The 12,811-nt window shown below is 37.6% G+C and overlaps 1 protein-coding gene across 1 annotated transcript in view; it reads left to right on the top strand.

The window, feature by feature from the left end:
• Positions 1-990: 990 nt before the first annotated feature.
• The window catches only part of LOC104530299 (E3 ubiquitin-protein ligase MYCBP2-like), a gene marked incomplete at both ends in the record, with an annotated part of 17,738 nt that continues 5,917 nt past the window's right edge, over positions 991-12,811 (top strand). Inside the window, 8 exons of the mRNA XM_010174842.1 lie at positions 991-1,230; positions 1,369-1,467; positions 2,470-2,550; positions 3,729-3,995; positions 5,926-6,209; positions 6,468-6,564; positions 9,871-9,990; positions 11,738-11,839. Of these exons, the coding sequence (XP_010173144.1) occupies positions 991-1,230; positions 1,369-1,467; positions 2,470-2,550; positions 3,729-3,995; positions 5,926-6,209; positions 6,468-6,564; positions 9,871-9,990; positions 11,738-11,839 (1,290 nt within the window). The remainder of the gene's footprint in view (positions 1,231-1,368; positions 1,468-2,469; positions 2,551-3,728; positions 3,996-5,925; positions 6,210-6,467; positions 6,565-9,870; positions 9,991-11,737; positions 11,840-12,811) is intronic.

Below are 12,811 nucleotides of genomic sequence, written 5' to 3'. Positions count from 1 at the left end.
TGGAGTACTGCATCCAGTTCTGGAGCCCCGAACACAAAAAAGTCATGGACCAGTTAGAACAAGTCCAGAGAAGGGCCACCAGGATGATCCGAGGGCTGGAGCACCTCTCCTATGAGGACAGGCTGAAAGAGTTGGGGCTGTTCATCCTGGAGAAGAGAAGGCTCCGGGGAGATCTTATAGCGGCTTTCCAGTAGCTGAAGGGGCCTACAAGAAAGCTGGGGAGGGACTTTTCATAAGGGCAGTTAATGACAGAACAAGGGGAAATGGGTTTAACCTGAAAGAGGGGAGGTTTAGATTAGATATTAGGAAGAAGTTCTTCACTGTGAGGGTGGTCAGACACTGGAACAGGTTGCCCACAGAAGCTGTGGGTGCCCCCTCCCTGGAAGTGTTTAAGGCCAGGCTGGATGAGGCTTTGAGCAACCTGGTGTAGTGGAAGGTGTCCCTGCTGATGGCAGGGGGGTTGGAACTAGATGATCTTTAAGGTCCCTTCCAACCCAAGCCATTCTATGGTTCTATGAATATCAGACATTGAATTCCACAGAGTTACAGTTTCTTTTGCAGGGGTTTATGTGAATAGTGATGAAATAGTTCAACTACTGATAATTGTGTGTTATATTTTCAGGTAAATTATGACAGCTTTTTTTTAATTAAAAATAGTGAGCAAGTATTAGTTCAAAGTGGTTTTTTTGAATACGTGAACTCTTGCTTAGAGGATAAAAGGGATAGATAGGCCACTATTTCTAATAGGGTTTAAAGACAAAAAATAAATGGTTATAGGTAATTTTTTTTAAGTTTGAGAATTTTGTTTCCCTGAATTCATGAGAATGCATATTTTCATAATTAAACATTATAGTCTTACTACTCAGGATGAACATTTCATAGCAAACACTGTTTTAGTTCCAGTGATATTTATGATCAGTTTGGTTTAGAAGTAGACAACTTTTTGTTTGATGTAATGTCAGTTCCCATCTTTATATTTCTGTTTAATAGGTAGACTTGGATTCAAGACATATTGGCTGGGTAACAAGTGAACTTCCTGGGGGTGATAATCACATCATCAAAATTGAATTGAAAGGCCCAGAGAACACACTAAGAGTTCGACAAGTGAAAATTCTTGGATGGAAAGATGGTGAAAGCATTAAAATAGCAGGGCAGATTTCTGCAAGTGTAGCCCAACAAAGAAACTGTGAATCTGAGACACTGCGAGTGTTCCGACTTATTACATCCCAGGTGGGATTTTAATGATGTGTTATACACTGAAAGTTACTATGAATCGTAGACTTTCAGTGCTTTCTGTTTTAATGTGAAATGTCACATCTGCACGAGTTTGTCTTTGAGATAAGCTAATTTTCACTGTCTTTCTTGCAGGTATTTGGAAAACTCATCTCTGGAGATGCTGAGCCAACCCCAGAACAAGAAGAAAAAGCACTGCTGTCTTCCCCAGAAGGAGAAGAAAAAGTACACAATGTATTTATTTGTATTCTATCAATAATACTTTGCTGAAAAAACAATCCCAGATGATTTTCAGTATTTGTCCTATGTCTTATGCTATGTAATTTTCAAATCAAAACAGAAGTAAAATGCCACAATTGCTTATTTTTTAAAAAAATCATTGATTTTTTTTTTTTTTTTTATTAGTAAATTATAATTGAGGCATGTACATTTCATGGAAACATCGTAGCAATGGTGGCACAAATTATGCCTGCAATTACAAAAGTACTTAACACCTGCAGTAATGGTCTACCTGAAAGTCCTTCTTGCCTGTTATCTTGTGCCTCAAGAGGGGCTCTGTTGACGTTTGGAGGAAGAGGTATTAAGAAACTGCACTAGTATCCCTTTACCTCATACACTCTCCTGTCTTCCAGCAAGGATTAGTTTAAGAAGTGTTCCTGAAAAGGTCACTGTATCTGGACTGTCACGTTTAGTAGCCAAAATTGGACCGTCCTCAATGAAAATAATTTCATTTTCAGATGATACATGGTTTTGCTCTACCCAGTATCTCGTGGCAATAAGTTCCATAACTGGATTACTCATTTGTGAAAATGTTATTTTTTTCACACCAGCTGTGTGGTAACTTAATTCTGTGATCTCTGTTTATTTTATTGTGAAATATATAAACTGAAAAGTATGTTCCGTGCACTGCTTTACAAAGACTTAATCAATGATGGTGTTAAGTTAGGTGAAGAGGCTGAATTTCAGATAATTATACTTCACTTCTTTTGCTTATTGATTATTTTATGTCATGCTCAAATTTTCTCTTATAATGAGAATGACAGTACATACATCTAAGAGGTATTTATTAACCATAGTTAAATTGATCTTCCTTGTATATCTTACTTCTCTGTAAGAACAACAAAAAAGCTACCAACTTTTAGAACAAAGTTTGTTGATATTCCATGTTAATGGATAAAGTGACTGGGAAATGTTCTTGAAACTCTTGATCTAATATTAAATATGCTTTTTATGAAGGCAACATCAGATGCAGACCTGAAGGAGCACATGGTGGGGATCATATTCAGCCGGAGCAAACTGACAAATTTGCAGAAGCAGGTTTGTTCATTCTAAAATACTTGGAGGATTAAATATAAGTGTGTTGTAACAAATACGTTTGTTTTCAGTTAATGTAGAACCTTTCACTTGATGTTTTCATATCTTCTGTTGTGTGTGTGTTTTATATTAAAAATCTGCTGAAATTGATACTGAAAAAATCCATTTTAATAAGACCCCCTATCCTATTAAATTCAATTTAAAAAGAAAAGTTTTAGAATTGAGTTGTGAATGGTATTTATTTGTTTGCTGACAATAATAGCATGATAGTAGACTCACTCAAATTTCTAGGAGAGGTTCAGTGACGGAGTTTAGATTCTCAATTTTGCACATTTTCTCTCCATTTCAAAAAGTATTTAGGTTTGATAAAATTTTATCCTAAAAAGATAATCAGTGCATAGCTTCTTATAATATTCTTTCCTGCAGTCAAAGTTTGGATTTTTTATTTTCTTACCTATCTTTGTTTTTCTTAACATAAGGCAGTAATTAGAGTACGTTTTTTCTTTTCCTTTTGAATACTTAATTTTTTTAAATGTACCAACGAAAGTATATTTATTGCACCTGTCAAAAGACAAACATTGCCGTAAAAATCTTCACAGTAATACAAACAGTATTAGATTAATTTTGAAACCTGTTAGATTAGTAAGTCATGCAGAATCTAGTTTTTTGTCACTCATTTAGCAAACTTAAAAATATCTTAAGTATGCTTTTTTAACATGCTATTGGTAAAATGAAAACATGGTTTCTAAATTTTTTTTAAGCTTCCTGAATAGTAAACTAAACAAGAGCGTCAGTTTTTTAATAAGTCCTTTTCTTTTGTGGGTGTTGAGTAAATGTATTTAATTGGGGGGTTTTATGTGTTGTTTTTTTAACCTGAATTCTATGTAAAAAGCAAATTAAAAAGCAGGAACTACAATTAAAAAAAAAAAAAGATATTTATTTCAATGAAGATGAGCAAATTCAGTATTAAATCTAAATCTTAATCCTAAAGAATTTAATCTGTAAATTTAAATCTGGATTTTGTTCTGCATTTGAATTTATGTTGAAAAGTAATTTAAGCACAAGCTAAATATCACAGGCTTTCCGCTTTAGCCATAGTTGTGAAGGTATATAAAACACAATCTTTTTCACTTTCTAAAAGTTTTGAAGAGTTACTGTGTATTTGGATTCTGTTTGAATAGGTGTGTGCTCACATAGTCCAGGCCATACGGATGGAAGCAACCCGTGTGCGTGAAGAATGGGAGCACGCCATCTCTAGCAAAGAGAACGCCAACTCGCAGCCTAACGATGAAGATGCTTCTTCTGACGCTTACTGCTTTGAGCTGCTCTCGATGGTGCTGGCACTGAGCGGCTCTAATGTAGGCCGGCAGTACCTGGCTCAGCAGCTGACTCTGCTCCAGGATCTCTTCTCATTACTACACACTGCTTCTCCCAGGGTACAGAGACAGGTGAGTGCAAACTGTTCCTTGTCTTTCTTCGTATTCCTGGAAAAAAGTCTTTGGAATCCTATAATTGTGTGCATGATAGTATAATTAATGTTTACAGATATGTTAAGGGCGAATGTCATGAGGATGGAGCCAGGCTTTTCTCAGTGATGCCCAATGGTAGGACAAGGGGCAGTGGGTGTAAGCTGGAACACAGGAGGTTCCACTTAAACTTGAGAAGAAACTTCTTTACAGTGAGGATGACAGAGCACTGGAACAGGCTGCCCAGGGAGGTTGTGGAGTCTCCTTCTCTGGAGACATTCAAGACCCGCCTGGACGCCTTCCTGTGTGATCTCATTTAGGTTCCTGCTCTGGCAGGGGGATTGGACTGGATGATCTTTTGAGGCCCCTTCCAATCCCCAACATTCTGTGATTCTGTGAAATGTAATTTTGTGTTTTCGCTGCAAAACTGTTTTTGCAAACATATTCAGATCATCCCTGTATTCCACATAGCGAATGACTGTAAATAAAGCCACTCATTTTGTTATTGCAGTCATGAGGAGAGGGCAAATGAAAGTTTATGAACATTTAAAAACAAATTACAGAATCTCTTTTTGGAATTTAAGTGTCAGGTTTTGAGATTTTTTCCCAGTTTTTGAATGGGATTAAAATGATAGTTTTATGTGTTTGATGCATATATACCTCAGTACCACCACAATTTGACTTATAAAACTATTTGTAGGAAGCACAAACAGTGTTGAAGACAATGAAGGCTACAGTTATCAGATTAAAACTAACTCACTTTTGAGTAAGTTTGAAATGCCTTTCAGTAATATCACTTTTCACCTTTCTTATCCTTATTCTGAAGGATTTTGAATAGGCCAGGATATCACTCCCCCTCCTCAACTGGACAGGAGAGACAAAAATGTAACAAAAGGCTCATGAGTCAAGATAAGGACAGGGAGAGATCATTCACCAATTACCATCATGGGCAGAAACGACTCGACTTGGGGAAATTAATTTATTATGAATCACATCAGAATAGGGTAATGAGAAACAAAACCAAATCCTAAAGCACCTTTTCCCTACTCCTCCCTTCTTCCCAGACTTAACTTTAGTATGGATTTCTCTACCTTCTCCACCTTAGCGGTGCAGGGGGATGGGGAATTCAGGTTGTGATCCAGTTCATCACGCATTGTCTCTGCTCAGGGGAAGGACTTCTCACACTTTCCCCTGCTCCAGCGTGAGGTCCCTCTCATGGGAGACAGTCCTCCATGAACTTCTTCAATGTGAGTCCTTCCCACGGGCTGCAGTTCTTCATTAACTGCTCCAGCATGGATCCTTCCATGTTCCTTCAGGAAAAGAGTGCTCCCAGCATGTAATTTCAAGACAGCTCCTGTTAGATCCAGAGCAATTGCCACAGATTTCCTTTTAAAAAAATTCCAGTTAGAATCTCACAAAGAAAATTAAAGGAGGGGGAAAAGAATATCATGAGTCTCAGTACCTCGAGACAAGTACTTTGTTTTCAGAAGTCTAAATTGACTCTAACAGTTCTACCACAGAGTTTCTGACATCTAAAGATTATGTCTAAAGATTATATTCAAAGTGGGTAACATGTCTGTAACGTGCAAACAAGTCAGAGTTATACAAACATCTGTGTCACTGTTATAAGTCTAGTACCAAGCATATTTTTATTATTACATGAAGACTAAGTATTGTTTGAGTGAGATTGGTGCTTGACTCTTCAGCCTTGTCTCACTGGGTTTATTAATAAACACTTCAAAGCAAGACAGAAACCTTACAGAATTTCATACAGGTGTAATTTAAGTACAGAAAGGAGATTCAGTCCTTCTTTCTGAAATAACTTGTGAAGAAGAATAAAGACTTTATTTGATTTTGCTTGAAAACTCCAGCTGTCTTGGTAAGAAGTCGTGTTCTTATTTTTTTTCTCCAGGTAACATCATTACTAAGGCGTGTTTTGCCTGAGGTAACCCCTAGTCGCCTGGCTAGTATTATAGGAGTGAAGTCTCTTCCACCAGCAGATATAAGTGATATCATTCACTCAACAGAAAAAGGAGACTGGAATAAACTAGGTATCTTAGACATGTTTTTGGGATGCATCGCCAAAGCTCTCACTGTACAGCTAAAAGCCAAAGGAACTACCATAACAGGGACAGCTGGCACTACTGCAGGCAAAGGAGTTACTACAGTCACACTCCCAATGATCTTCAATTCCAGGTTTGTTTAAAAATATGTATATATTCTCAAGCTAAAGGCATAAAATAATTACAATCTTTGAAGTCAGTTACTTTGTCTTTTATAATCTTTGTTTTATAAATGGAAAAAATTGTATAACACTTGTGACGGGATGAGTCATGTTATTAGTGCATTTGACCTACTGTATGCTGAATATATGCACTCTCTTTGGGGTGGATTTTGACAAATAGTAACTAATTACTTGAATTTATTTAATGTATTACCATATGTCCTTTGCAGCTATATTCGGCGAGGTGAAAGCCATTGGTGGATGAAGGGTTCAACACCTACACAGATTTCAGAGATCATTATTAAACTCATTAAAGACATGGCAGCAGTAAGTTTATAACCTTTAAATGTGTGGAGGATATTAAAATATTTCTGATAGTGAAAAGTACATTTTTTCATTACTTTTCATTACAGTTAGTATTGGGCTGGAGCTGTGAAATGTGAGTTGGTCTCAAGAAGAAAAAGGTATAGTTTTCTGGGTAGAGTCTAGGCCTAGGAGCAGTAGGAACTGATTTCTGATTCTGCTAAACAGAAATCCAGTTTTGAAATAAGCTTTTAAATAAGTCACATACTAGAAATTTAAGAAGTAAACAATATTGTGTCATTTTCTACATTCTACATTATTAACTTAAAAGCCTAATTCTTTAAGTCTTGAGCACTCACAACTCCAATTGAAAAGTAAAAAGTGTCTGTGGAGTAAGATAATAGTGTTGTTTTCACATAACTGTATGTAGATTTTATACCTGGAGTTTCTGGTTAAGACTGCATGTTGAGATTTACTTTTTTCAGTCTTATTGAAATTTACATTATAGTTGTTTATGACTTTAAATGTCTGGGCTGAAATTTTCAGTAGTTGTATCTGCTTTAGGCAAGTTTTTTGGCAGAAGAATTTGATGAAAAATGATTCAGCTATTTCCAAGAAACAATATTGGAAAAAAAAATAAAAAGGTTTTGTTATGTTTAGAGGAGAGGAGTTTATTTGGGAAGTTGTTTTTGTTTTCTTTAATTCCGTCCCTATTTCAGTGAGATGTTCTAAATGACCCAGATTTTCCTCTCTGATTACCCTTTGAAAGCTGTTTCAGTATGTTCAGCTTTGGAGTCCTGTTTTCTAAACCACTCACTGTGCTTAGGTTAAGGAGATCCCTTCTTCAAGTTGCTGAAGTTGGATGGGAATGCTCTGCAATTGGCACTGTTGATTCTGACCACAAGATTTCAGAATCTCACAACTCATCTTTAGTTAAGAGTTACAATGAAAGTGTATCTCATTCCTCAGCAGTGCTGGTCCATGCATAAAATCATCCCTTAGTCTTTGCTTCAGTTGCTCCAGTGACTAGGGAGGAAAGGTCTATTGTAGGTACCACTGTGATTCCACATGATGGATTTTTGTTTCTGCTTACTTTATCAACATTTTAGGAAACTGCATATGCAAACTAGGACAAAAAAAACCCCAGCATTTGGAAAGACAGGTACTCATAAGATAGTAAATTCCAGGATTAACATGGTGCCCCCTGTATGTATATGCCCATATGTCTTTCTCAGGCACCCTACTTCTTTTGGTGTGTAAGATGCAACATATATTGGGAATGAATTGGAGGTGGGGGTGGTGGTGGTAATTTGTTCAAGATTTTATCTTTTTTTAAGTATCATTTGTAGCCATTGTTGGTAGGCATGCTTTGGGTAAGTGGGAAAACATCAGGGAAATAGTGAATTCTCTTCTGCAGCATTTTAAAATATTACTGGGCAAGCCTTTTGAAGGAAACTCTGTGGTCTTTGTTTTATGTAATTCTGGCTCCAGTGATGACAGGAGAGCCTGTCCTTAATGAACTAAGCTGAGCAGGACCTTTGCCAGGAACAAAAGAAAGAGATTAGTAGAAAGTGACTGGGTGACTGGAGTCAGATGTTTTATTTTTGTCTAAGCAGCTACTCTAGCCATTCAAGTTGTTCACCCACAAAATTGATGCATTTACTAATATCTGGTTCTCCAAAACCATTGCAAAAATTAGTAGGAAAATTCTTGAAGCTCTGGAGTCAGATATGGCAATTTGTATGCATACTGAGAGTATGCTGGGCTCCATCTCCCACATACCTGATAGTTTCCCAGTAATGCTGGCTATTGAGTATACTGATGTGGGTCTTGAATTCTCTTGTTTAATGGATGAATTCTCTTGGAATGAATATGTAATTATTTATTACAAAAAAGAAAGAGATCAGGTCAGTCAAATAAAGTGCAGTCCTCTTAGATGTGGATATAAATCCCTCTTTCAGTGGATTCTGAATTGCTTACCTAAAGTGTAGCAGCTCCTAAAGGAATGATTGGAACTGAGTTTACTCTAAAGTATTCAGTAGCCAAACAATAAGGACTCTTCTCTCCTCTTGTACAAAGAAAAGATCTGAACTTTATTCCCTTTTATTCTAGGTGAGGGAGACCTTTTTATAAGGGCAGTTAATGACGGAACAAGGGGAAATGGCTCAAAACTGGAAGAGGGGAGGTTTAGATTAGATATTGGGAAGAAATTCTTCACTGTGAGGGTGGTCAGATACTGGAACAGGTTGCCCAGAGAAGTTGTGGATGCCCCCTCCCTGGAAGTGTTTAAGGCCAGGCTGGATGAGGCTTTGAGCAACCTGGTCTAGTGGAAGGTGTCCCTGCTGATGGCAGGGGGGTTGGAACTAGATGATCTTTAAGGTCCCTTCCAATCCAAACCATTCTATGATTCTATGGCTGAGGCCATTCAAGGGTGCAAGTAATAACATTTCTTTATTATGTTTTGTAAGGGACCTCTGTGGTTTAGGCATGCTCAAAACTTGTTCAGCCCTGTTACCCAAAAGACAGTGGAGGAGTAGAGGGGTCCTAGTTAAAAAAATTTATTTGAGGCTTTTTAGTGCTGATAATTATCAGTAGGGTGACATCAGTCTTACTAGCCACTTTGTAAGAGTTGCAAATATGATTCCTTTCACTTAACTTTTTCAACATTTGCAATGTGTAGGTACTTATACCTGAGTCAGTCACTGTAGCTTCCTTTTTAGAGTCTCAATCAGCATGAGGTCACCTTTAGCATGAGATTTAGAAATTTAGAGGTTACATTAAGAATTTAAGGACTCAGCAGTCTCTGAATTGGGAACTTTATAAGTCAGTGCCACAGGCTCAGAATCTCTGAGATTGGTTTGGAAAATATACTGTGGTTCTGATGTTTCCTGTGTACTCCTCCTCATTTCTTTCAAATACAGAAACTGTGGAGAGTATTCAGGAAGGCTGAGCTAGGCAAGTGAAGCAGATTTCTCTAGGAACCCACTGTAATCTGTGGTGCGTTTACAGTCACTTATTTGTGCTCTAGTTTTGCATCTTTTTTTCTATAGGGAGGCTTTAGGAATATGCTCTTTCATTCTTCAAATCACATGCCTGTTAGTTATTCCAGTAGTTGCTCAGAGACTACCTCAGTCAGTCACCTGAGTATTTGAGGGCTAGTTTTTACCAGGTCTGATTTGAAGAAACCTGATTTGTCAAAGTCATCCCTGACTACTTCTTTTTCTATTCTATCTTGAGATCCTGATGTTGCTTGTAGCAGCTCTAATTACAGTTTTAGTTGTTCTTAATATTAATAAAAGCTGTAATAAATGTGAGTTTCCTCTTTAACAGGGTCATCTGTCAGAAGCTTGGTCCCGTGTGACAAAGAATGCTATTGCTGAAACCATTATAGCTCTGACCAAAATGGAAGAAGAATACAGATCACCAGTGAGGTGCATTGCAACAACCAGAGTAAGAACTTGACTAAACTTCAGTTCATTGTAAACATGCAGTGGGGGCCCATCCAAGAGCATTCCTCTATCTTAGAAAAAACTTCCTTATATAAGTTGTTTCAGGAAACAATGCATATGGTATACAGTTTATATTCTCCAAATCTAGCTGTGTGCATAATGGACAGGTATCCTAACTCAGGCAATCACTGTTAGTCCTATTAAAAGTCTTGCTTTCTCTGTGTCACAGCAGATGGAGTTTTCTTCTTTGTGGCAGAAATACACCTGTAAAAACTGAATTTTGATTAAATATTTGGTTATTAAATACTTGGGTACCTCCCAAGTAAGGAAGAGTAAGTGTTATGCTCTGCATGCCAAAACACAGAATAAGTGTTATGCTTATATTTGCCTTCTACTAAATTTATGAGATCATCTGTGTGGAAAATTGCAAAATATGTATCAGGTGCCTTTTTCCAGCTCTCTGGAGCATTTTAAGTGGTTTGACTTCTAGGTCATCAGCTGACACAGCTCAAGGCTATTATAAAAACATTCAGTAACAGTCATTCTCTAGGACAATTAATTAAGCTAAGCTTCACCTGTGTTTTAGTCTGAAAATGAAAGATCATTTGCTGAGCCCTTTATTATTTACCTGGAGTGGTTTTTTTTCTTTGCCTTTCCTTCTTCCATTACTCTCTTATAGCAGCTTGGACTACCTTAACTTTAACAGATTGCTTGAAATATCATGAAAAGCATATTTGTAAATTTTGACATTCCTACCATCATAGGGAGTACGGATTTTGGCTTCTCAGGCATAACAATTACATGTAAAAGACGAGGTTTGCAAGTGCTGCAAACATTGAATGCTCGTGTTGTTTTCCATTTTAAAAGGCTGTGCCAGTTGTCCTTTTCATCCCCTTACTCTTACGTTCTCTGCTCTTTGGAAGACATGGTCTCGGTGTACCACCAACTCCTGCTGTCACTCTGTTAATTTGATCAGTTCTCAGAAGAGCCCTGAACGTCAGCCTGGCTCTCCTTGTGAATGAATGTGGAGGTGTGCATTTTTGGGGGGAGTCTAGTAGAGTTTTGCAATTAAAGCCATTTTGTTCAAATCAAACCTTTGACCAAAAACTATTGCAAAATGCAGCTGTTGAGGGCATCTCAGTTCGGGTTTCAGGCCTACCAACAAATTATTCCCGTGGAGCTCATCTCTTAGGATTTTGCTGTGGTCAGTGGAGAAGAAGAGAAAAGCTTCCTCTGATGAATAGTTAGCTCAGGACCCTTTTCTAGGTAATCTCAAATGCCCCATGCAGTGAGGAGAGAACATAGGCAAACCAATCTCATTGAGCTAAAGTTTTGCTGGTTTGGGGTTTTTTATTAGTCTCTGTCCCTGAATTTCTTCTTCCCCAAAGCCTGCAGTGCTGGGGAGTGGTATACAAGTCTGTATTTGCCATGTTTCTTTGTAATATACTCTGGTTGATCTTTCTTCACTGTTCTCTCTTGTGTGCTGACTGCTGTATTTATGACCATAAAGTGACATAACTGAAAGAAACAAGGTAGATCCTAGAAGTTGAATAAGTTTTATTGTGTGCTTGACTTCTTTTGGAAAATAAAAAAAAAAAAAGTGTTGTATGGGCAGGCTTCAGCTAATGATGACACAGTTTGCAGATAACAGTGACATTCTCGTCTGCCAAGTGTCTGTCTTAGTGTTTGGGATTTAAAAAAAAATTTTAGTATTTCTAAAACATTAATTCTAACTTGCTTTTCAATAGCTATGGCTGGCCTTAGCATCCCTCTGTGTACTTGATCAGGATCATGTTGATAGGCTATCCTCAGGAAGATGGATGGGAAAGGACGGACAGCAGAAACAGATGGTGAGAGTGAAAATATCTTTGTCTTTATTTTGATTTATTCAGTAGTTAAAGAATTTAGAATAATGATAGGGAAAGGTAGAGTTGGCCAAACTTTATTCCTCTTTACTGTCCCAGTGGAGATTGTGTATACCTGTTTGAAGTATTTGTGTTCTAGACAAGCATTACTCAAAAAAACCCCCAAAATTTGAGCTTAAAACAACAAGGTAGCAATTCTACTGGTATTTGGGGTGGAGCAAGGCCTTCCTAACACCTGTAGGATGGCTTTTTGAGAGCAGATTATCTCAGTTAATATGACAACCTCTATCAGAGCTTTTTTCTTTCTGTCTAGATCACTGTCACATAATAAAGTCAATTCTTTTACGTTCCTCAATAAATTCTCTGTAATTTAGTTTCCTCTTCCCCATCTCAGTAGAGAGTGATTACCCCAAAGAGAAAGAAACTCTTTCTAATTGAATTTAGTAAAGCTACTGTTTACCCAGATGATTTACAAATTTAATATGGAATATGATGGATTAATCAAGTTTCTGTCTATATTTTTCAGTATCATAAAAAGCTTATGTTTGGGTTTTTTGGGGGGTTTTTTGGGGGGTTTTTTTGTTGTTGTTTTTTTGGTTTTTTGGTTTTGGGTTTGTTTTTTTTTTTGTAATACCACTCTGGAAAGAGCAAAATAATGAAGCTGGTCTCTTTATAACCTGGTTAGGTGGATCCCTGTGGGAGGCAAGGGAAGATTGCCTTCCTGCTAGCAACTGAGGATGCTTAGAGCAAAGAAGCCTCCAAAGCAGTTTAGTGTAGGGAGAAAAAGAACACAGGATTCAGAGAGCTGCTGCAGCAGCAGCAGGGGCTAAAACTCTGCTGAGAAGGAAGCAGATGCAAAGGTTTCTGAGGTGACTAAGAAAGTCAAGGGACTTCTGCAGAGCTTTGGAAATGTCAGAGGAACAGCCAAGGGATAGTCAAGCAGGGATACAATCTGCT

This window comes from Antrostomus carolinensis, unplaced genomic scaffold (assembly GCF_000700745.2).
Source record: "Antrostomus carolinensis isolate BGI_N321 unplaced genomic scaffold, ASM70074v2 scaffold9339, whole genome shotgun sequence".
In the NCBI taxonomy this organism is placed as follows: domain Eukaryota; kingdom Metazoa; phylum Chordata; class Aves; order Caprimulgiformes; family Caprimulgidae; genus Antrostomus; species Antrostomus carolinensis.
Note: the sequence above shows the minus strand (reverse complement) of the source record. Positions and strands in the feature narration are given on the sequence as shown.